The 25,492-nt window shown below is 43.7% G+C and overlaps 2 protein-coding genes across 2 annotated transcripts; both read right to left on the bottom strand.

The window, feature by feature from the left end:
* Window positions 1-5,672: 5,672 nt before the first annotated feature.
* On the bottom strand, window positions 5,673-10,737 carry LOC310792290 (uncharacterized protein; the record flags this gene model as incomplete). Its single annotated transcript, XM_083654012.1, has 6 exons — window positions 10,603-10,737; window positions 8,157-8,781; window positions 7,999-8,035; window positions 7,790-7,862; window positions 7,489-7,687; window positions 5,673-5,680 (listed from the first exon to the last, which is right to left on the bottom strand). The coding sequence occupies exons 2-6, from the start codon at window positions 8,725-8,727 to the stop codon at window positions 5,673-5,675; spliced, it is 888 nt and encodes a 295-aa protein (XP_083510138.1). The 5' UTR covers window positions 8,728-8,781; window positions 10,603-10,737.
* A 1,013-nt stretch (window positions 10,738-11,750) lies between these two features.
* Window positions 11,751-25,492, bottom strand: LOC310792289 (uncharacterized protein; the record flags this gene model as incomplete). Its single annotated transcript, XM_083654011.1, has 10 exons — window positions 11,751-14,071; window positions 16,364-16,436; window positions 16,589-16,625; window positions 16,780-17,404; window positions 20,006-20,040; window positions 23,018-23,468; window positions 23,573-23,645; window positions 23,781-23,817; window positions 23,966-24,593; window positions 25,481-25,492. 10 exons carry the CDS (start codon window positions 25,490-25,492, stop codon window positions 12,974-12,976), a joined length of 3,069 nt encoding a protein of 1,022 aa, XP_083510137.1. The 3' UTR covers window positions 11,751-12,973.

The raw sequence follows: 25,492 nt of genomic DNA, 5'->3' as shown, positions 1-25,492 counted from the left end.
TGCGTTTGTGTGTTGTTAGGTCACTTGACTGACTGAACCTGCTTCCACATTGGTCACAGTGGAAGGGCTTCTCTCCAGTGTGGATGCGTTTGTGTGTTGTTAGGGCACTTGACCGACTGAAACTGCTCCCACATTGGTCACAGTGGAAGGGCTTCTCTCCAGTGTGAATGCGTTTGTGTCTTGTTAGGTGACTTGACAGACTGAAGCTGCTTCCACATTGGTCACAGTGGAAGGGCTTCTCTCCAGTGTGGATGCGTTTGTGTTTTGTTAGGTCACTTGACTGACTGAACCTGCTTCCACATTGGTCACAGTGGAAGGGCTTCTCTCCAGTGTGAATGCGTTTGTGTCTTGTTAGGTGACTTGACCAACTGAAACTGCTCCCACATTGGTCACAGTGGAAGGGCTTCTCTCCAGTGTGGATGTGTTGATGTGCTCTTAGGGTACTTGAGTCTCTGAAAGACTTCCCACACTGCTGAGAGGAGTAAGGTCTCTCCCCTGAGTGAACTCTCTGATGACGCTGTAAGTTGTGAAGTCTTGTGAATGTTTTGTCACACTGCTGACAGCGGTGACATCTGGGGCCGCTGGTGTCTCTCTGTTTCCATAGAGAAAGGTAAGAAAGAATCAAGACAGTGTGTGTGTGTGTGTGTGTGTGTGTTTGTGTGTGTGTGTTGCAACATCAGTGATAAAACATTAATATTTTTCTCACCTCTTCTGAAGGATTCATTTCAAAAATGTTCCTCTCCTCCTCTGACAGATGTCTCTCTTCCCGCCAATCAGCTCTGACATCATCAAACAGACAGACGGTAAGGCAGGGAACACCCACAAAAACAGCAGTAATAATAATAATAAATGTTATTAGAAAATGATCCTTTACACATTCATGCATAAGAAATATTTTACTCATCACTTACGCATGTCCATCCTCTTCAGATTCCATGGAAGAGACCACTATAATGTGTGTGGGAAAAGGGGGGGGGGGTATTAGCCAAAGAAGAACAATATGACCTATTGCTTAGCCAGCTTGAATGTGTGGAACTTGCAAGACAAACTCCCAAACCACACTTAGGCCACGTTCCACCAAATAAGGCTCATTACTCACCACAGACATTACTGCTGCTGGCGGAGTCGCCCGTGCGCTGCTGCTTCTTCTTCTTTAGTGAAGAACGCCTGGAGGCCCGCTGTGCTGACCCCTGTGTCCGGCTGTGCTGCAGCCCTGCCAGGAAGTGGCGCAGCTTGAGGGAGTGCCGCACAGAGCTCCGTCGTGAGCTCTTAGGTGTCGCAGCTATCGCAACTTTAGTCACTGTGCGGCCAGGAGAGGCTTCTTGCTTCTTGGCCATCTCAGCTGACAAGCGGTCGGATGCAGAGATTCTCACAACCACCTCAGGTGAGGGCATCTTAGGTGGAGAAGCGGTTGATATTGATGACCTGTCTGGCTCTCTCTCCGTCTCTGTATTGTTCCCTTGGCTCTGTTTGTCAGCCTTCTCTTCCTCTACCGTCGCCAGCTCCTCGTCCAGCACAGAACTCTCTTCACAGCTGTCATGAGATGATTGGGCCGCTGCATCCACTGCCACCTCAGGCTGTGTGTGTTTGTTTCTGTGGGTGGTCCGCTTGGGCTTCTTGAGGATGGCCTCAGAGGTGGAAGCCTCAGGACCATCTTCAGGTATGAGGTTCATCATTTTCACAGATGAGGAGTGGAGCCACGAAGTTTGCTGCGCCTTCGCCTTGAAGAACTGGACAAGAAAGCAACATTCAGATGTTAAACATGTTAAAACATAACAAAGCAATCTGGTCATTGACTTTGCCTGCTCTTCACACTCCATTCCACAATCATCTTTCCCACATCATGCACGCGTCTTATTTGCCGATTTGAGTTCGGCATTTGACACTCTCCGACCTCAGCTGCTTGTCCAGAAGCTAATTAATATGAACGTTAATCCGTTCATAATTAAATGGTTCTACTCTCTTTTAACAGATAGGACTCAACAGGTCAAGGTCAATTCTTCCCTCTCCACTGCTAAACACTGCAGTACAGGTGCCCCGCAGGGGGGGGTGAGCTCACCTTATCTTTTCACTGCGTACACCAACGATTGCAGAACAGTCAGCCAGGCAACTTTGTCATCAAATTTTCAGATGACACTATTATTTTAAGCTTGCTGCAGGGTGATGAATGCCCCTCCGTTTACTATAGGGAGATAGCTACTTTTAAAGAGTGGTGCGAGAGGAACCACCTCATCTTAAATACCTGCAAAACCAAAGAAATTATCTTTGACCCGAGAACAGTGAGAGCACATGACCCTGTGGTCATAGGTGACAGGGAAATTGAGCAGGTAAGCTCGTACAAGTATCTGGGGATACAAATGGATAACATGTTAAAATGGGACGTCCACATTGATTATCTGTGTGCAAAACTGGCACAACGTTTGCACTTCCTACGTAGGCTCAGACTTTTTGGAGTGTGCACCAAAATCATGTCAACATTCTACAATGCTGTGCTGGAAAGCCTGATCAGATATGGCATGGCGGCATGGTTTGGGTCTCTCACAGTCAAGCTTAAATCTAGAATTTTAAAAATGGTGAACACAGCCATGAAAGTGATCGGCAAGAAAGAATCACTGACGCTCCAGTCCATCTTCGAGAAAAAGGTCATCAGCCTGGCTCATAGAGCTCTGACCGACCCTTCTCACATTTTATTTACTGAATATGAGTTGTTACCTTCTGGCAGAAGATTCAGAGCCAGCAGATACAGGAGCAACCGCTACAAGCTCTCCTTCCTCCCTACCTCGATTGCACTTCTTAACAAACAGCCTGCTCTTCCCCCAGGCTGTAGTAACCCATAGTTTGTAGGTGGAGGCACTTTAAGTAGGAACGGTAATCTTCCTATTTTATTTCTTTTATTTTTCATTTAATCTTATTTTAATGTTTTATTCTTTTACTCTTTTATTCTTTCATCCATTATCCCGCTGCTGGTTTTGTTTATTGTTGATTTTATATTATTTTACCTACCGGTATGTATGATTTAAACAAATTGTGCAATAGGGATGTGCAATTTAATGTCTCAGTTGGCATCTCCCCACTGTGTCCTAGTGCAATGCTGTGTATGTCCTGTTGTGTTTACTTGTGTTTTTGTAACGCCGGATGTGGGTATGCGCACTTTTTGCCCAAGACAAATTTCCCTTCTGGGACAATAAAGTTTATCTCATCTCATCGACCACATCTTCTGTCTCCTCTGCACATGGCAGCTACATGACCCTACTGTTGACAGCAAAAACACCTGAGAGGCGCCCTCTGAGAAACACTGTTTCCTGAAACTTCTCATTTATTAAAGTCAAACACAGAGACATACCATCTATCCTCCTCCTTACCTTCTCTAAATCTCGTCATCCTTTTTGCCTCAAACACACCTTCTATATCCTCAAATGTCTCAGCATCAACATCAAGTGGCACACCACTTAGTTACAACTCCTTTTTTCATCTGATCGCTTCCAAGTGGGAAGCCCTCCACCCTACAATAATCTCTATACTTTACTTATATTGATGACTTTCAATCCCTGAGCATTCACACACAATCCATAATTACCATTCCACTTCTGGTTACAGATTTAACAGCTCGCACTTTCTTTTTCAAGAACTTCCCCACTCCGTGAGGATTACTGGGAAACTCCATCTACCTTTCATTCCTACAAGAAAAGGACCCGACCTCTCTTTCCTCACTTGATTCACTCGCTGACTACTATCACTTGAGACAAATTGGCAGATTTGGCACAACGGCTTCACTTTCTTAGAAGGCTCAGACAGTTTGGACTGAGCACCCAGATAATGACAACTTTTTACAGCACTTTCTTCTTCTTTTACTATTCTACCTCATAGAGGTAACAATGTTTGAAATCTCCTCACAGTGTACAGTACAGTACACTTTTTGCACAACCCTCGGCACATGTGATGCTGACTGAGGGATTTTCAGTATTTTTACTTTTTTGTTATCTTGAAAAAGTCTATGTTGAACAAATAGTGCAATGGGGCTTTGTAACTATTATGTCTTGGTTACACTCCTCTGTTGAAATTAGTGCAGTTTTCTCGTGTCCGCACTCAGCACAAGCTCTATGCTGAGAGAACAATGTGCCCCGTACTGCAGCAATACACTACTAGGCTGTTCCTAAAGCCTATTGACACCACGCGATGTTCCCAAAACACTGATTAAATACCACACATTTAAACACAGACCTAGATTGTTAACTCGATCTTGTTGTTACATATTTTGCCACTAACGTTACGTGGGCGAACTTTCAGGGTTGTAAACTAGCTAATGCTAGTGATCAACTCACCTCGGGCGTAAGTCCAGGCAGCAAGCTAACTTGAACTAGAGCTCGTGAGTTCCCAAACTCCACACATATAAACACAAAGCTGCCCTTTGTTAGCTCAATCTAGTTGTAACTAAGATTATTCGCTTAAAAATGTTTTTTCCAACCACAGATTTAGCTAGCTAACGCTACATCAAAACTTCATGTAGCTTTAGCTAATCGCTGCCTCCCAGCCCAGCTGACGTGAGCGTGAGTGGCTGATTGCAACCAACGCGTATAGGTGCATACCGCCACCTACTGGACCGGAGTGTGTAATATCAGAGTTTTATATAAGACGAATCAACAACAAAAAAGGCACTTCTCTGGGTGGCAGTGCACTGCAGCAGTTAACTAGTATGAGTTGTGCCAAACAAACTTTAATATGTCAAAATCAAAAATGAATAGTTAAACTATACATCGCTTACATTTGGACTTGAAACACTAGCACTAACAATAGGCTACCAGTAATTATACAAAGGTATCACAATTAATTTGACAAGATTGATGTTTAAAATGCTGCATGTATAGCACCTTTTAAAACAGGGCATTGATAAGAATAAAAACGGGGGCTGATGGAGAAAGTTAACAGGCTGTTACCAACTAGTCCAGTTGAGAACAGCCTGTTCACTTTCAGCTAATTGTCTCGCAGCTCGTTAATAAAAGGTAGACCTGTTATTAATGAGCTGCCAGACAATTAGCTGCACATACCTGACTAGTCAGTAGCAGCATATAATATATTGTTTCATGTATAATCAGTGAAACTTAGCCGACATTTTATTTTTCCATATTTATTTTGATATGGCAACATGCAGCCTACAATAGTTCTAGGATTATTTATTGACAGAGACCAAAAACAGCCCAAGACCCAATACAGCCAATCACAGATTTCATCAGATCAGATTTCTGCTGCTCTTACAACAAGACCAATAGACCATTTTCACGGAGGCCATTTTGTCTCAAAAAGGCAGAATAAACACAGGTGCAAGAAAAACACTAAGGAGGGTTTCCAAATTCCAATCATGGAAGTTTGAAACCCTCATTAGTGTTTTGCTTGCACCTGTTTACCCTGCCTTTTCCACACAAAATGCCCCCTGTGAGAAGGGTCTATTTGGCAACAAAAACAAGCAAAGTCTTGGGCACATTTCTGCGATAAAGTTGCAGACTAAAGGTCCTTATACACACCAAGAGCGTAGAGCGAACAGATTGTGTAAGCCGAGGAGATCCTGTACCTACACCTGCACTCCATCCCTAAGCTCACATACAGGCAATTACGTGCGTATATCATACAAATAAAAGAAAGCATCCTTTTTCCTGAGTGTGGCTCAGATTGTAGGCCTACTTTACTGGAACAAACACACCTACACTCAGTGTCAGTTCAGGTGTACCTCCGTGTAACAATATGAGATTCCAGACTCAGATTTCAGATGTAGTTTTAGTTTGACAAGCAAACATTTATTGAGAGTAGTTAAGATGTAGTTTAACTACTTTTCATTGGGAAGTATAGCTAGTTTGGTAAACCATAAAACATTTTCTTAACGTTTTATTAATTTTCATGATTTGTTCTTACATTTTTCCATTTTCTTTCAAGTACCCCCTGTAGTAGCTCCACGTACCCCCGTTTGGGAACCACTGGACTAACATAATGCTTCCTCCGATACATGTGCAGTCGCCAGCTGCTTCTTTTTTGTATTCATTTATTTACCGAGTGCATATTCATCACCTTGATACAGGGAGAATGACATTTTAATATGACCACTCATTTGTTTAGGTTAATAACCCCCATTCCCTCCACACACCCTTTGCAGAACTGAAAAGTTACACACATTTGTATCTTGTATACATAACAAAACAAATTCTCCATATTGGAGGAGCATCAATTAAATAAATCAGTAAGGAAACAAGAGGATAAATAAAAAATAATGGGAGAGAAAAAAATAAACATAATAAAGGTCTAAACTAGTTTCCCCAACACCAGCAGCAGCCCATCATCATGTGGTAGGTTGTGGGTTCAAATCCAGGCATGTCTTTTCCAAAGTCTTAAAACCTCAAAAGCAAGGGTCAGAAATTTCCAGTAGAACACTTGCCATTTATTTACTTCAAACAGCAATTTCTAAAGCTCTCCATCCAGACTATATTATTTACTTTGTAATGACATTTTGACATTGAGGTTAACATTCTACAATCCACTGCCAAGATTTTATGGCTGAGAAACAAACAAACATAGTTCTGCACAGTCAGACTTTGCTGTCACTAAACTTTTATTCATGAAATGTTTGGTTGGACAGAGAGAAGCTGGTAAGTTCCCACTGCAAACAGTGGAGGCGCTCTTCAGCAGGTTAGATACAGCGGTGTCTCTTCAGACTACCAGACTGAGCAAACATTCTCTTACAGCGGACACACCAGTAGCCTGTTTCACTGTGAATGCGTTTGTGTGTTGTTAGGTTACGTGAGTCACTGAAACTGCTCCCACATTGGTCACAGTGGAAGGGCTTCTCTCCAGTGTGGATGCGTTTGTGTGTTGTTAGGTCACTTGACTGACTGAACCTGCTTCCACATTGGTCACAGTGGAAGGGCTTCTCTCCAGTGTGGATGCGTTTGTGTCTTGTTAGGTGACTTGACAGACTGAAGCTGCTTCCACATTGGTCACAGTGGAAGGGCTTCTCTCCAGTGTGAATGCGTTTGTGTTTTGTTAGGTTAGCTGAGTCACTGAAACTGCTCCCACATTGGTCACAGTGGAAGGGCTTCTCTCCAGTGTGAATGCGTTTGTGTTTTGTTAGGTTAGCTGAGTCACTGAAACTGCTCCCACATTGGTCACAGTGGAAGGGCTTCTCTCCAGTGTGAATGTGTTTGTGTTTTGTTAGGCTACTTGACAGACTGAAGCTGCTTCCACATTGGTCACAGTGGAAAGGCTTCTCTCCAGTGTGAATGCGTTTGTGTGTTGTTAGGTCACTTGACTGACTGAACCTGCTCCCACATTGGTCACAGTGGAAGGGCTTCTCTCCAGTGTGAATGCGTTTGTGTTTTGTTAGGTCACTTGACTGACTGAACCTGCTTCCACATTGGTCACAGTGGAAGGGCTTCTCTCCAGTGTGGATGCGTTTGTGTTTTGTTAGGTCACTTGACTGACTGAACCTGCTTCCACATTGGTCACAGTGGAAGGGCTTCTCTCCAGTGTGGATGCGTTGATGTGCTCTTAGGTCACTTGAGTCTCTGAAAGACTTCCCACACTGCTGACAGGAGTAAGGTCTGTCCCCTGAGTGAACTCTCTGATGTTGCTGTAAGTTGTAAAGTCTTGTGAATGTTTTGTCACACTGCTGACAGCGGTGACATCTGGGTCCGCTGGTGTGTCTCTGTTTCCAAAGAGAAAGGTAAGAAAGAATCAAGACAGTGTGTGTGTGTGTGTGTGTGTGTGTGTTGCAACATCAGTGATAAAACATTAATATTTTTCTCACCTCTTCTGAAGGATTCATTTCAAAAATGTTCCTCTCCTCCTCTGACAGATGTCTCTCTTCCCGCCAATCAGCTCTGACATCATCAAACAGACAGACGGTAAGGCAGGGAACACCCACAAAAACAGCAGTAATAATAATAATAAATGTGATTAGAAAATGATCCTTTACACATTCACCCATGCATAAGAAATATTTTACTCATCACTTACGCCTGTCCATCCTCTTCAGATTCCATGGAAGAGACCACTATAATGTGTGTGGGAAAAGGGGGGGGGGGGTATTAGCCAGCTTGAATGTGTGGAACTTGCAAGACAAACTCCCAAACCACACTTAGGCCACGTTCCACCAAATAAGGCTCATTACTCACCACAGACATTACTGCTGCTGGCGGAGTCGCCCGTGCGCTGCTTCTTCTTCTTTAGTGAAGAACGCCTGGAGCCCTGGCGCGCTGACCCCTGTGTCCGGCTGTGCTGCAGCCCTGCCAGGAAGTGGCGCAGCTTGAGGGAGTGCCGCACAGAGCTCCGTCGTGAGCTCTTAGGTGTCGCAGCTATCACAACTTTAGTCACTGTGCGGCCAGGAGAGGCTTCTTGCTTCTTGGCCATCTCAGCTGACAAGCGGTCGGATGCAGAGATCCTCACAACCACCTCAGGTGAGGGCATCTTAGGTGGAGAAGCGGCTGTGATTGATGACCTGTCTGGCTCTCTCTCTGTCTCTGTATTGTTCCCTTGGCTCTGTTTGTCAGCCTTCTCTTCCTCTACCGTCGCCAGCTCCTCGTCCAGCACAGAACTCTCTTCACAGCTGACATGAGATGATTGGGCCGCATCCACTGCCACCTCAGGTTGTGTGTGTTTGTTTCTGTGGGTGGTCCGCTTGGGCTTCTTGGGGATGGCCTCAGAGGTGGAAGCTTCAGGACCATCTTCAGGTATGAGGTTCATCATTTTCACAGATGAGGAGTGGAGCCACAAAGTTTGCTGCGCCTTCGCCTTGAAGAACTGGACAATAAAGCAACATTCGGATGTTAAACATGTTAAAACATAACAAAGCAATCTGGTCATTGACTTTGCCTGCTCTTCACACTCCATTCCACAGTCATCTTTCGCACATCGATCACATCTTCTGTCTCCTCTTCACACGGCAGCTACATGACCCTAGCCTGGTAAACCGCCCGTCACGTGAACTCACATTTCATTTGGTTCTCCGTGACGGTCTGGACCCGCACAGGCAGTTTAAGATGATTGGTCGAGCCATGCCGGGCCGACGAATCAGCGGCGGCCGTAGGCGGGCAGGCTCGTCTGGGCAAGTAGTGGGTACATGGTCTTTGTAGTTCTTTTCACTCGTCAACATCGCGGAAGTGACAGGCAGTCTGAATGAAATTGAATGTAATGTTCCCAATTCTATGTATTAAATTCTAAAAAACGACCCTCAACATTTGGGAAGGCTAAGCCACACAACTAGTTCGTTATAATCTAACTAAATGCTTCGAAGGTGACTTTACGACCGCGAGGACTCAATCAATGAATACCACGGAGATCATCCACAGGCACCTTCCGCGATCTGATTGGTTGAAGTTAACACCCACCAGCGGTGATAGACAGATGGGTCATCCAATCACCTGCCAAGTAGCTTGGACAAAGTGCCCGCCTCCGTCAGCGGGTCTGGTGACTTCAAACCCAGATCGACTGGTTTAGTGAAACCTATGTGGAGCTATACCGTCCATCTGGCAGCGTCAGGTTAACATGACCCTACTGTTGACAGCAAAAACACCTGAGAGGCGCCCTCTGAGAAACACGGTTTCCTGAAACTTCTCATTTATTAAAGTCAAACACAGAGACATACCATCTATCCTCCTCCTTACCTTCTCTAAATCTCGTCATCTTTCTTGCCTCAAACACACCTTCTATATCCTCAAATGTCTCAGCATCAACATCAAGTGGCACACCACTTAGTTACAACTCCTTTTTTCATCTGATCGCTTCCAAGTGGGAAGCCCTCCACCCTACAATAATCTCTATACTTTACTTATATTGATGACTTTCAATCCCTGAGCATTCACACACAATCCATAATTACCATTCCACTTCTGGTTACAGATTTAACAGCTCGCACTTTCTTTTTCAAGAACTTCCCCACTCCGTGAGGATTACTGGGAAACTCCATCTACCTTTCATTCCTACAAGAAAAGGACCCGACCTCTCTTTCCTCACTTGATTCACTCGCTGACTACTATCACTTGAGACAAATTGGCAGATTTGGCACAACGGCTTCACTTTCTTAGAAGGCTCAGAGTTTGGACTGAGCACCCAGATAATGACAACTTTTTACAGCACTTTCTCCTTCTTTTACTATTCTACCTCATAGAGGTAACAATGTTTGAAATCTCCTCACAGTGTACAGTACAGTACACTTTTTGCACAACCCTCGGCACATGTGATGCTGACTGAGGGATTTTCAGTATTTTTACTTTTTTGTTATCTTGAAAAAGTCTATGTTGAACAAATAGTGCAATGGGGCTTTGTAACTATTATGTCTTGGTTACACTCCTCTGTTGAAATTAGTGCAGTTTTCTCGTGTCCGCACTCAGCACAAGCTCTATGCTGAGAGAACAATGTGCCCCGTACTGCAGCAATACACTACTAGGCTGTTCCTAAAGCCTATTAACACCACGCGATGTTCCCAAAACACTGATTAAATACCACACATTTAAACACAGACCTAGATTGTTAACTCGATCTTGTTGTTACATATTTTGCCACTAACGTTACGTGGGCGAACTTTCAGGGTTGTAAACTAGCTAATGCTAGTGATCAACTCACCTCGGGCGTAATAGGTCCAGGCAGCAAGCTAACTTGAACTAGAGCTCGTGAGTTCCCAAACTCCACACATATAAACACAAAGCTGCCCTTTGTTAGCTCAATCTAGTTGTAACTAAGATTATTCGCTTAAAAATGTTTTTTCCAACCACAGATTTAGCTAGCTAACGCTACATCAAAACTTCATGTAGCTTTAGCTAATCGCTGCCTCCCAGCCCAGCTGACGTGAGCGTGAGTGGCGGATTGCAACCAACGCGTATAGGTGCATACCGCCACCTACTGGACCGGAGTGTGTGATATCAGGGTTTTATATAAGACGAATCAACGTGACATCACAACAAAAAAGGCACCTCTGGGTGGCAGTGCACTGCAGCAGTTAAGTAGTATGAGTTGTGCCAAACAAACTTTAATATGTCAAAATCAAAAACGAATAGTTAAACTATACATCGCTTACATTTGGACTTGAAACACTAGCACTAACAATAGGCTACCAGTAATTATACAAAGGTATCACAATTAATTTGACAAGATTGATTTTTAAAATGCTGCATGTATAGCACCTTTTAAAACAGGGCATTGATAAGAATAAAAACGGGGGCTAATGGAGAAAGTTAACAGGCTGTTACCAACTAGAGTCCAGTTGAGAACAGCCTGTTCACTTTCAGCTAATTGTCTCGCAGCTCGTTAATAAAAGGTAGACCTTTTATTAATGAGCTGCCAGACAATTATCTGCACATACCTGACTAGTCAGTAGCAGCATATAATATATTGTTTCATGTATAATCAGTGAAACTTAGCCGACATTTTATTTTTCCATATTTATTTTGATATGGCAACATGCAGCCTACAATAGTTCTAGGATTATTTATTGACAGAGACCAAAAACAGCCCAAGACCCAATACAGCCAATCACAGATTTCATCAGATCAGATTTCTGCTGCTCTTACAACAAGACCAATAGACCATTTTCACGGAGGCCATTTTGTGTCGAAAAGGCAGAATAAACACAGGTGCAAGCAAAACACTAAGGAGGGTTTCCAAATTCCAATCATGGAAGTTTGCAACCCTCATTAGTGTTTTGCTTGCACCTGTTTACCCTGCCTTTTCGACACAAAATGCCCCCTGTGAGAAGGGTCTATTTGGCAACAAAAACAAGCAAAGTCTTGGGCACATTTCTGCGATAAAGTTGCAGACTAAAGGTCGTTATACACACCAAGAGCGTAGAGCGAACAGATTGTGTAAGCCGAGGAGATCCTGTACCTACACCTGCACTCCATCCCTAAGCTCACATACAGGCAATTACGTGCGTATATCATACAAATAAAAGAAAGCATCCTTTTTCCAGAGTGTGGCTCAGATTGTAGGCCTACTTTACTGGAACAAACACACCTACACTCAGTGTCAGTTCAGGTGTACCTCCGTGTAACAATATGAGATTCCAGACTCAGATTTCAGATGTAGTTTTAGTTTGACAAGCAAACATTTATTGAGAGTAGTTAAGATGTAGTTGAACTACTTTTCATTGGGAAGTATAGCTAGTTTGGTAAACCATAAAACATTTTCTTAACGTTTTATTAATTTTCATGATTTGTTCTTACATTTTTCCATTTTCTACTTTCTTTCAAGTACCCCCTGTAGTAGCTCCACGTACCCCAGTTTGGGAACCACTGGACTAACATAATGCTTCCTCCGATACATGTGCAGTCGCCAGCTGCTTCTTTTTTGTATTCATTTATTTACCGAGTGCATATTCATCACCGTGATACAGGGAGAATGGCATTTTAATATGACCACTCATTTGTTTAGGTTAATAACCCCCATTCCCTCCACACACCCTTTGCAAAACTGAAAAGTTACACACATTTGTATCTCGTATACATAACAAAACAAATTCTCCATATTGGAGGAGCATCAATGAAATAAATCAGTAAGGAAACGAGAGGAGAAATAAAAAATAATGTGAGAGAAAAAAATAAACATAATAAAGGTCTAAACTAGTTTCCCCAACACCAGCAGCAGCCCATCATCATGTGGTAGGTTGTGGGTTCAAATCCAGGATTGTCTTTTCCAAAGTCTTAAAACCTCAAAAGCAAGGGTCAGAAATTTCCAGTAGAACACTTGCCATTTATTTACTTCAAACAGCAATTTCTAAAGCTCTCCATCCAGACTATATTATTTACTTTGTAATGACATTTTGACATTGAGGTTAACATTCTACAATCCACTGCCAAGATTTTATGGCTGAGAAACAAACAAACATAGTTCTGCACAGTCAGACTTTGCTATCACTAAACTTTTATTCATGAAATGTTTGGTTGGACAGAGAGAAGCTGGTAAGTTCCCACTGCAAACAGTGGAGGCGCTCTTCAGCAGGTTAGATACAGCGGTGTCTCTTCAGATTATCAGACCGAGCAAACATTCTCTTACAGCGGACACACCAGTAGCCTGTTCCACTGTGAATGCGTTTGTGTCTTGTTAGGTTAGCTGAGTCACTGAAGCTGCTCCCACATTGGTCACAGTGGAAGGGCTTCTCTCCAGTGTGAATGCGTTTGTGTCTTGTTAGGTCACTTGACAGACTGAAGCTGCTTCCACATTGGTCACAGTGGAAGGGCTTCTCTCCAGTGTGAATGCGTTTGTGTTTTGTTAGGTTAGCTGAGTCACTGAAACTGCTCCCACATTGGTCACAGTGGAAGGGCTTCTCTCCAGTGTGAATGCGTTTGTGTTTTGTTAGGTTAGCTGAGTCACTGAAACTGCTCCCACATTGGTCACAGTGGAAGGGCTTCTCTCCAGTGTGAATGTGTTTGTGTTTTGTTAGTTTACTTGACAGACTGAAGCTGCTTCCACATTGGTCACAGTGGAAGGGCTTCTCTCCAGTGTGAATGCGTTTGTGTGTTGTTAGGTCACTTGACTGACTGAACCTGCTCCCACATTGGTCACAGTGGAAGGGCTTCTCTCCAGTGTGAATGCGTTTGTGTTTTGTTAGGTCACTTGACTGACTGAACCTGCTTCCACATTGGTCACAGTGGAAGGGCTTCTCTCCAGTGTGGATGCGTTTGTGTTTTGTTAGGTCACTTGACTGACTGAACCTGCTTCCACATTGGTCACAGTGGAAGGGCTTCTCTCCAGTGTGGATGCGTTTGTGTGTTGTTAGGGCACTTGACCGACTGAAACTGCTCCCACATTGGTCACAGTGGAAAGGCTTCTCTCCAGTGTGAATGCGTTTGTGTCTTGTTAGGTCACTTGACTGACTGAAACTGCTCCCACATTGGTCACAGTGGAAGGGCTTCCCTCCAGTGTGGATGCGTTGATGTGCTCTTAGGTCACTTGAGTCTCTGAAAGACTTCCCACACTGCTGACAGGAGTAAGGTCTCTCCCCTGAGTGAACTCTCTGATGTTGCTGTAAGTTGTGAAGTCTTGTGAATGTTTTGTCACACTGCTGACAGCGGTGACATCTGGGTCCGCTGGTGTGTCTCTGTTTCCATAGAGAAAGGTAAGAAAGAATCAGGACAGTGAGTGTGTGTGTGTGTGTGTGTGTGTGTGTGTGTGTGTTAGCCTGGGTAAACCCATCCCCCACGTGACCTGCTCTCAGACCTGTTCTCAGTCACTATGGTCTGGAGAACGAGCCATTCAAACCGATTTCTAGGGAGTGTTGGGCCCCCCTCGATAGACCACTCCACCAGCCAACCGTCATCCAATCAGCTTGGTGCACAGAGCACATGCGCAGTGCAACAGATGGCATCATCACTCTGCGACCTTTGTTGTTAGCGCTCGAGCTAACTCCACCTAGCTAACTCACCGAGCTAACTCACTAGGCTACTGCTAGCAACCACAAGGAGCGCGATGGCTACTACCAATGTGAACGATTTTTGCAGGTTCTTTTAAAATCAATGCTAAAACATTTTAGGGTAAAATATTGACACGAGTAACTGGTGATCTGCAGATGATGTAAACTTTTGTAATAAATGTTATCTCTTGTACTTCAACCTCTGTCTAGTCAATTATAGGACAAGATACACTTAGCCTACTGTAACACAGTCTTGGGTTTTGTCTTCATTGCCTAGAATTATTATTATTATTATTAAAACGATTATGAATTATATTCGCTAAACATTATCTTAACAGACTTACCAGCTTAGGCTTCATTCTGTGATGCGTTTGTTATGGTTTGTTGTTGTTCACTTCCTCCCAGCATGCATTGTGCTACTGTATTTCGCTACTAAATAGCAACCAAATGAGCCGAAATAGATATGAAGGTAGATCTCAATTTTGTGTAATGGTAACACAACCTGCAATTGTATAACATTTCAATATTGGACCAAATAAAACATCGAAATGAAAACACCACCCTATGTGAAACATATATGTAATCCTGGGTCTATATATACCCCTCGTCGATTTAACGTGATTTAGGTAGTGACAGCGTAACGCGCTTCTACTGGCATCTCCTACTGTGATGTCCGCTCCAATAAATTGGCTCTACTTCACATTTTAGTTTTACAATAAAAACACATTTATGCAATGACTTTACATAATGTAGGCTATATTTATGTGCATCATCCTACCTGCAGCAGGAGAGAGAAAACTTTATAATAGCCTATTACTGTATAGCCTGGATGACGTTAGCTAATGCTACCCAGCCTTACATTGGCATATGCTGCATTTAGCTTGTGGTATTATGTAGGCTACAGTAATATTGTATAGCTGGCTAGACAGACGAGTTTATCTGGAATCAGTGTGACAAGATCCCTGCTGCTAGCTTGTCTGCCTTTCTGTGTAAGAGTATCTAGCTACAGTATCTGCATTACATGCTACACCATGCAAATATATTTCGATATAATTCAAACAATTAGCCCACTGTACTACTGGACTGTGTATTGCTGTGAAAAAGTTAGATTTGATTGTGTCAAGTGTTACATGTTATATTTTTAACTGAGCTTTGCGGAATTACCTCAACACAATTGTGTTGTGTATCAGCTTTAAATATCCAATATATACAGCATTAAACAAACGACCAGCAGCATTCAAATGTGCAAAAACGTTATATTTATTGAAATGTGGTGATCTCATGTCACATTACATAATGTTATGCCCAAATGGTCTACTGCCCAGAAGCGTCAGTTTACATGTTTGGTAGGGAATTATTTTAATTATGTTAAACCAGCGTTTATCTTCCATAATGCATTAAATCATAATCACAATGCTATGAAGACATTAGCTGATCACCACAGAGCAGCACAGACAAGTTTATGAGATAATTTCGCGTAAAATGTGTCCAGGTGATCAGCTCTGAAGCCCCGGCTTGTATGGTCCGCTAAAATCCGATTTCGGTAACGCTAGGTGTTATTTTGATCCACAGACCTCAACCTCAACAGCTGTTTTCACTTGAATTTCCTCAACGTAGTTGCATAGCCATATAGCTAGCCAGCTAGTAGCTAGCTCGGGAGCTATGCTTTGAAAAGACGAAAAGCTAATGGCTACCAGTGCTTAAGCCGCAGCAGCTGTTACACGTCATTGACAAAGACGCACTCTCTGATTGGCCGATCACGGCAGGACTGATGTTGGCAGTCACGCCATTACTCATTGGCTGCGGGTCTGCGCGGGTCTTTCAATCGCCCCAGCAATCGATTTGAATGGCCCGTTCGCTAGACCCTAGTGACTGGGAACTGAGAGAGCAGGTCACGTGGTGGGGGCTGGGTTTACCTAGGCTATGTGTGTGTGTGTGTGTGTTGCAACATCAGTGATAAAACAGTGATATTTTTCTCACCTCTTCTGAAGGATGCATTTCAAAAATGTTCCTCTCCTCCTCTGACAGATGTGTCTCTTCCCGCCAATCAGCTCTGACATCATCAAACACACAGACGGTAAGGCAGGGAACACCCACAAAAACAGCAATATTGATCATAATAAAGTATTATTATTATTATTATTATTATAAAATCATCCTTTACACATTCACCCATGCATAAGAAATAGTTTACTCATCACTTACGCCTGTCCATCCTCTTCAGATTCCATGGAAGAGACCACTATAATGTGCGTGGGAAGGGGGGGGGGGGGGGGTATTAGCCAAATAAGAACAATATAACCTATTGCTTAGCCAGCTTGAATGTGTGGAACTTGCAAGACAAACTCCCAAACCACACTTAGGCCACGTTCCACCAAATAAGGCTCATTACTCACCACAGACATTACTGCTGCTGGCGGAGTCGCCCGTGCGCTGCTGCTTCTTCTTTAGTGAAGAACGCCTGGAGCCCTGGCGCGCTGACCCCTGTGTCCGGCTGTGCTGCAGCCCTGCCAGGAAGTGGCGCAGCTTGAGGGAGTGCCGCACAGAGCTCCGCCGTGAACTCTTAGGTGTCGCAGCTATCGCATCTTTAGTCACTGTGCGGCCAGGAGAGGCTTCTTGCTTCTTGGCCATCTCAGCTGACAAGCGGTCGGATGCAGAGATCCTCACAACCACCTCAGGTGAGGGCATCTTAGGTGGAGAAGCGGTTGTGATTGATGACCTGTCTGGCTCTCTCTCCGTCTCTGTATTGTTCCCTTGGCTCTGTTTGTCAGCCTTCTCTTCCTCTACCGTCGCCAGCTCCTCGTCCAGCACAGAACTCTCTTCACAGCTGTCATGAGATGATTGGGCCGCATCCACTGCCACCTCAGGCTGTGTGTGTTTGTTTCTGTGGGTGGTCCGCTTGGGCTTCTTGGGGATGGCCTCAGAGGTGGAAGCCTCAGGACCATCTTCGGGTATGAGGTTCATCATTTTCACAGATGAGGAGTGGAGCCACGAAGTTTGCTGCGCCTTCGTCTTGAAGAACTGGACAAGAAAGCAACATTCAGATGTTAAACATGTTAAAACATAACAAAGCAATCTGGTCATTGACTTTGCCTGCTCTTCACACTCCATTCCACAATCATCTTTCCCACATCATGCACGCGTCTTATTTGCCGATTTGAGTTCGGCATTTGACACTCTCCGACCTCAGCTGCTTGTCCAGAAGCTAATTAATATGAACGTTAATCCGTTCATAATTAAATGGTTCTACTCTCTTTTAACAGATAGGACTCAACAGGTCAAGGTCAATTCTTCCCTCTCCACTGCTAAACACTGCAGTACAGGTGCCCCGCAGGGGGGGGTGAGCTCACCTTATCTTTTCACTGCGTACACCAACGATTGCAGAACAGTCAGCCAGGCAACTTTGTCATCAAATTTTCAGATGACACTATTATTTTAAGCTTGCTGCAGGGTGATGAATGCCCCTCCGTTTACTATAGGGAGATAGCTACTTTTAAAGAGTGGTGCGAGAGGAACCACCTCATCTTAAATACCTGCAAAACCAAAGAAATTATCTTTGACCCGAGAACAGTGAGAGCACATGACCCTGTGGTCATAGGTGACAGGGAAATTGAGCAGGTAAGCTCGTACAAGTATCTGGGGATACAAATGGATAACATGTTAAAATGGGACGTCCACATTGATTATCTGTGTGCAAAACTGGCACAACGTTTGCACTTCCTACGTAGGCTCAGACTTTTTGGAGTGTGCACCAAAATCATGTCAACATTCTACAATGCTGTGCTGGAAAGCCTGATCAGATATGGCATGGCGGCATGGTTTGGGTCTCTCACAGTCAAGCTTAAATCTAGAATTTTAAAAATGGTGAACACAGCCATGAAAGTGATCGGCAAGAAAGAATCACTGACGCTCCAGTCCATCTTTGAGAAAAAGGTCATCAGCCTGGCTCATAGAGCTCTGACCGACCCTTCTCACATTTTATTTACTGAATATGAGTTGTTACCTTCTGGCAGAAGATTCAGAGCCAGCAGATACAGGAGCAACCGCTACAAGCTCTCCTTCCTCCTTACCTCATTACACTTCTTAACAAACAGCCTGCTCTTCCCCCAGGCTGTAGTAACCCATAGTTTGTAGGTGGAGGCACTTTAAGTAGGAACGGTAATCTTCCTATTTTATTTCTTTTATTTTTCATTTAATCTTATTTTAATGTTTTATTCTTTTACTCTTTTATTCTTTCATCCATTATCCCGCTGCTGGTTTTGCTTATTGTTGATTTTATATTATTTTACCTACGGGTATGTATGATTTAAACAAATTGTGCAATAGGGATGTGCAATTTAATGTCTCAGTTGGCATCTCCCCACTGTGTCCTAGTGCAATGCTGTGTCTGTCCTGTTGTGTTTACTTGTGTTTTTGTAACACCGGATGTGGGTATGCGCACTTTTTGCCCAAGACAAATTTCCCTTCTGGGACAATAAAGTTTATCTCATCTCATCGACCACATCTTCTGTCTCCTCTGCACACGGCAGCTACATGACCCTACTGTTGACAGCAAAAACACCTGAGAGGTGCCGTCTGAGAAACACTGTTTCCTGAAACTTCTCATTTATTAAAGTCAAACACAGAGACATACCATCTATCCTCCTCCTTACCTTCTCTAAATCTCGTCATGCTTCTTGCCTCAAACACGCCTTCTATATCCTCAAATGTCTCAGCATCAACATCAAGTGGCACACCACTTAGTTACAACTCCTTTTTTCATCAGATCACTTCCAAGTGGGAAGCCCTCCACCCTACAATAATCTCTATACTTTACTTATATTGATGACTTTCAATCCCTGAGCATTCACACACAATCCATAATTACCATTCCACTTCTGGTTACAGATTTAACAGCTCGCACTTTCTTTTTCAAGAACTTTCCCACTCCGTGAGGATTACTGGGAAACTCCATCTACCTTTCATTCCTACAAGAAAAGGACCCGACCTCTCTTTCCTCACTTGATTCACTCTGACTACTATCACTTGAGACAAATTGGCAGATTTGGCACAACGACTTCACTTTCTTAGAAGGCTCAGAAGGTTTGGAGTGAGCACCCAGATAATGACAACTTTTTACAGCACTTTCTCCTTCTTTTACTATTCTACCTCATAGAGGTAACAATGTTTGAAATCTCCTCACAGTGTACAGTACAGTACACCTTTTGCACAACCCTCGGCACATGTGATGCATTGCTGACTGAGGGATTTTCAGTATTTTTACTTTGCTTTTTTGTTATCTTGAAAAAGTCTGAGTTGAACAAATAGTGCAATGGGGCTTTGTAACTATTATGTCTTGGTTACACTTTCCTCTGTTGAAATTAGTGCCGTTTTCTCGTGTCAGCACTCAGCACAAGCTCTATGCTGAGAGAACAATGTGCCCCGTACTGCAGCAATACACTACTAGGCTGTTCCTAAAGCCTATTGACACCACGCGATGTTCCCAAAACACAGATTAAATACCACACATTTAAACACAGACCTAGATTGTTAACTCGATCTTGTTGTTACAGATTTTGCCACTAACGTTACGTGGGCGAACTTTCAGGGTTGTAAACTAGCTAATGCTAGTGATCAACTCACCTCGGGCGTAAGTCCAGGCAGCAAGCTAACTTGAACTAGAGCTCGTGAGTTCCCAAACTCCACACATATAAACACAAAGCTGCCCTTTGTTAGCTCAATCTAGTTGTAACTAAGATTATTCGCTTAAAAATGTTTTTTCCAACCACAGATTTAGCTAGCTAACGCTACATCAAAACTTCATGTAGCTTTAGCTAATCGCTGCCTACCAGCCGAGCTGACGTGAGCGTGAGTGGCGGATTGCAACCAACGCGTATAGGTGCATACCGCCACCTACTGGACCGGAGTGTGTAATATCAGAGTTTTATAAGACGAATCAACAACAAAAAAGGCACTTCTCTGGGTGGCAGTGCACTGCAGCAGTTAACTAGTATGAGTTGTGCCAAACAAACTTTAATATGTCAAAATCAAAAACGAATAGTTAAACTATACATCGCTTACATTTGGACTTGAAACACTAGCACTAACAATAGGCTACCAGTAATTATACAAAGGTATCACAATTAATTTGACAAGATTGATGTTTAAAATGCTGCATGTATGTATAGCACCTTTTAAAACAGGGCATTGACAAGAATAAAAACGGGGGCTGATGGAGAAAGTTAACAGGCTGTTACCAACTAGAGTCCAGTTGAGAACAGCCTGTTCACTTTCAGCTAATTGTCTCGCAGCTCGTTAATAAAAGGTAGACCTTTTATTAATGAGCTGCCAGACAATTAGCTGCACATGCCTGACTAGTCAGTAGCAGCATATAATATATTGTTTCATGTATAATCAGTGAAACTTAGCCGACATTTTATTTTTCCATATTTATTTTGATATGGCAACATGCAGCCTACAATAGTTCTAGGATTATTTATTGACAGAGACCAAAAACAGCCCAAGACCCAATACAGCCAATCACAGATTTCATCAGATCAGATTTCTGCTGCTCTTACAACAAGACCAATAGACCATTTTCACGGAGGCCATTTTGTGTCGAAAAGGCAGAATAAACACAGGTGCAAGCAAAACACTAAGGAGGGTTTCCAAATTCCAATCATGGAAGTTTGAAACCCTCATTAGTGTTTTGCTTGCACCTGTTTACCCTGCCTTTTCGACACAAAATGCCCCCTGTGAGAAGGGTCTATTTGGCAACAAAAACAAGCAAAGTCTTGGGCACATTTCTGCGATAAAGTTGCAGACTAAAGGTCCTTATACACACCAAGAGCGTAGAGCGAACAGATTGTGTAAGCCGAGGAGATCCTGTACCTACACCTGCACTCCATCCCTAAGCTCACATACAGGCAATTACGTGCGTATATCATACAAATAAAAGAAAGCATCCTTTTTCCTGAGTGTGGCTCAGATTGTAGGCCTACTTTACTGGAACAAACACACCTACACTCAGTGTCAGTTCAGGTGTACCTCCGTGTAACAATATGAGATTCCAGACTCAGATTTCAGATGTAGTTTTAGTTTGACAAGCAAACATTTATTGAGAGTAGTTAAGATGTAGTTTAACTACTTTTCATTGGGAAGTATAGCTAGTTTGGTAAACCATAAAACATTTTCTTAACGTTTTATTAATTTTCATGATTTGTTCTTACATTTTTCCATTTTCTACTTTCTTTCAAGTACCCCCTGTAGTAGCTCCACGTACCCCAGTTTGGGAACCACTGGACTAACATAATGCTTCCTCCGATACATGTGCAGTCGCCAGCTGCTTCTTTTTTGTATTCATTTATTTACCGAGTGCATATTCATCACCTTGATACAGGGAGAATGACATTTTAATATGACCACTCATTTGTTTAGGTTAATAACCCCCATTCCCTCCACACACCCTTTGCAAAACTGAAAAGTTACACACATTTGTATCTTGTATACATAACAAAACAAATTCTCCATATTGGAGGAGCATCAATGAAATAAATCAGTAAGGAAACGAGAGGAGAAATAAAAAATAATGGGAGAGAAAAAAATAAACATAATAAAGGTCTAAACTAGTTTCCCCAACACCAGCAGCAGCCCCTCATCATGTGGTAGGTTGTGGGTTCAAATCCAGGCTTGTCTTTTCCAAAGTCTTAAAACCTCAAAAGCAATGGTCAGAAATTTCCAGTAGAACACTTCGCCATTTTTATTTACTTCAAACAGCAATTTCTAAAGCTCTCCATCCAGACTATATTATTTACTTTGTAATGACATTTTGACATTGAGGTTAACATTCTACAATCCACTGCCAAGATTTTATGGCTGAGAAACAAACAAACATAGTTCTGCACAGTCAGACTTTGCTGTCACTAAACTTTTATTCATGAAAAGTTTGGTTGGACAGAGAGAAGCTGGTAAGTTCCCACTGCAAACAGTGGAGGCGCTCTTCAGCAGGTTAGATGCAGCGGTGTCTCTTCAGACTACCAGACTGAGCAAACATTCTCTTACAGCGGACACACCAGTAGCCTGTTCCACTGTGAATGCGTTTGTGTGTTGTAAGGTTACGTGAGTCACTGAAACTGCTCCCACATTGGTCACAGTGGAAGGGCTTCTCTCCAGTGTGGATGCGTTTGTGTGTTGTTAGATCACTTGACTGACTGAACCTGCTTCCACATTGGTCACAGTGGAAGGGCTTCTCTCCAGTGTGGCTGCGTTTGTGTGTTGTTAGGGCACTTGACAGACTGAACCTGCTTCCACATTGGTCACAGTGGAAGGGCTTCTCTCCAGTGTGAATGCGTTTGTGTCTTGTTAGGTCAGTTGACTGACTGAACCTGCTCCCACATTGGTCACAGTGGAAGGGCTTCTCTCCAGTGTGAATGCGTTTGTGTATTGTTAGGTGAATTGACTGACTGAAACTGCTCCCACATTGGTCACAGTGGAAGGGCTTCTCTCCAGTGTGAATGCGTTTGTGTGTTGTTAGGTGAATTGACTGACTGAAACTGCTCCCACATTGGTCACAGTGGAAGGGCTTCTCTCCAGTGTGGCTGCGTTTGTGTGTTGTTAGGGCACTTGACAGACTGAACCTGCTTCCACATTGGTCACAGTGGAAGGGCTTCTCTCCAGTGTGAATGCGTTTGTGTCTTGTTAGGTCACTTGACTGACTGAACCTGCTTCCACATTGGTCACAGTGGAAGGGCTTCTCTCCAGTGTGGATGCGTTTGTGTCTTGTTAGGTGACTTGACCAACTGAAATTGCTCCCACATTGGTCACAGTGGAAAGGCTTCTCTCCAGTGTGGATGCGTTTGTGTCTTGTTAGGTCACTTGACCGACTGAAACTGCTCCCACATTGGTCACAGTGGAAGGGCTTCTCTCCAGTGTGGATGCGTTGATGTGCTCTTAGGTCACTTGAGTCTCTGAAAGACTTCCCACACTGCTGAGAGGAGTAAGGTCTCTCCCCTGAGTGAACTCTCTGATGACGCTGTAAGTTGTGAAGTCTTGTGAATGTTTTGTCACACTGCTGACAGCGGTGACATCTGGGTCCGCTGGTGTCTCTCTGTTTCCATAGAGAAAGGTAAGAAAGAATCAAGACAGAGTGTGTGTGTGTGTGTGTGTGTGTGTGTTGCAACATCAGTGATAAAACAGTGATATTTTTCTCACCTCTTCTGAAGGATTAATTTCAAAAATGTTCCTCTCCTCCTCTGACAGATGTCTCTCTTCCCGCCAATCAGCTCTGACATCATCAAACAGACAGACGGTAAGGCAGGGAACACCCACAAAAACAGCAGTAATAATAATAATAATACATTTGATTAGAAAATGATCCTTTACACATTCATGCATAAGAAATATTTTACTCATCACTTACGCCTGTCCATCCTCTTCAGATTCCATGGAAGAGACCACTATAATGTGTGTGGGAAAAGGGGGGGGTATTAGCCAAAGAAGAACAATATGACCTATTGCTTAGCCAGCTTGAATGTGTGGAACTTGCAAGACAAACTCCCAAACCACACTTAGGCCACGTTCCACCAAATAAGGCTCATTACTCACCACAGACATTACTGCTGCTGGCAGAGTCGCCCGTGCGCTGCTTCTTCTTCTTTAGTGAAGAACGCCTGGAGGCCCGCTGTGCTGACCCCTGTGTCCGGCGGTGGTGCAGCCCTGCCAGGAAGTGGCGCAGCTTGAGGGAGTGCCGCACAGAGCTCCGTCGTGAGCTCTTAGGTGTCGCAGCTATCGCAACTTTAGTCACTGTGCGGCCAGGAGAGGCTTCTTGCTTCTTGGCCATCTCAGCTGACAAGCGGTCGGATGCAGAGATCCTCACAACCACCTCAGGTGAGGGCATCTTAGGTGGAGAAGCGGCTGTGATTGATGACCTGTCTGGCTCTCTCTCCGTCTCCGTATTGTTCCCTTGGCTCTGTTTGTCAGCCTTCTCTTCCTCTACCGTCGCCAGCTCCTCGTCCAGCACAGGACTCTCTTCACAGCTGACATGAGATGATTGGGCCGCTGCATCCACTGCCACCTCAGGCTGTGTGTGTTTGTTTCTGTGGGTGGTCCGCTTGGGCTTCTTGGGGATGGCCTCAGAGGTGGAAGCCTCAGGACCATCTTCAGGTATGAGGTTCATCATTTTCACAGATGAGGAGTGGAGCCACGAAGTTTGCTGCGCCTTCGCCTTGAAGAACTGGACAAGAAAGCAACATTCAGATGTTAAACATGTTAAAACATAACAAAGCAATCTGGTCATTGACTTTGCCTGCTCTTCACACTCCATTCCACAATCATCTTTCCCACATCATGCACGCGTCTTATTTGCCGATTTGAGTTCGGCATTTGACACTCTCCGACCTCAGCTGCTTGTCCAGAAGCTAATTAATATGAACGTTAATCCGTTCATAATTAAATGGTTCTACTCTCTTTTAACAGATAGGACTCAACAGGTCAAGGTCAATTCTTCCCTCTCCACTGCTAAACACTGCAGTACAGGTGCCCCACAGGGGGGGGTGAGCTCACCTTATCTTTTCACTGCGTACACCAACGATTGCAGAACAGTCAGCCAGGCAACTTTGTCATCAAATTTTCAGATGACACTATTATTTTAAGCTTGCTGCAGGGTGATGAATGCCCCTCCGTTTACTATAGGGAGATAGCTACTTTTAAAGAGTGGTGCGAGAGGAACCACCTCATCTTAAATACCTGCAAAACCAAAGAAATTATCTTTGACCCGAGAACAGTGAGAGCACATGACCCTGTGGTCATAGGTGACAGGGAAATTGAGCAGGTAAGCTCGTACAAGTATCTGGGGATACAAATGGATAACATGTTAAAATGGGACGTCCACATTGATTATCTGTGTGCAAAACTGGCACAACGTTTGCACTTCCTACGTAGGCTCAGACTTTTTGGAGTGTGCACCAAAATCATGTCAACATTCTACAATGCTGTGCTGGAAAGCCTGATCAGATATGGCATGGCGGCATGGTTTGGGTCTCTCACAGTCAAGCTTAAATCTAGAATTTTAAAAATGGTGAACACAGCCATGAAAGTGATCGGCAAGAAAGAATCACTGACGCTCCAGTCCAT

Source organism: Poromitra crassiceps, assembly GCF_964638095.1.
Source record: "Poromitra crassiceps genome assembly, chromosome: 17".
Classification (NCBI taxonomy): domain Eukaryota; kingdom Metazoa; phylum Chordata; class Actinopteri; order Beryciformes; family Melamphaidae; genus Poromitra; species Poromitra crassiceps.
This window is presented reverse-complemented; position numbering and strand designations above follow the sequence as displayed.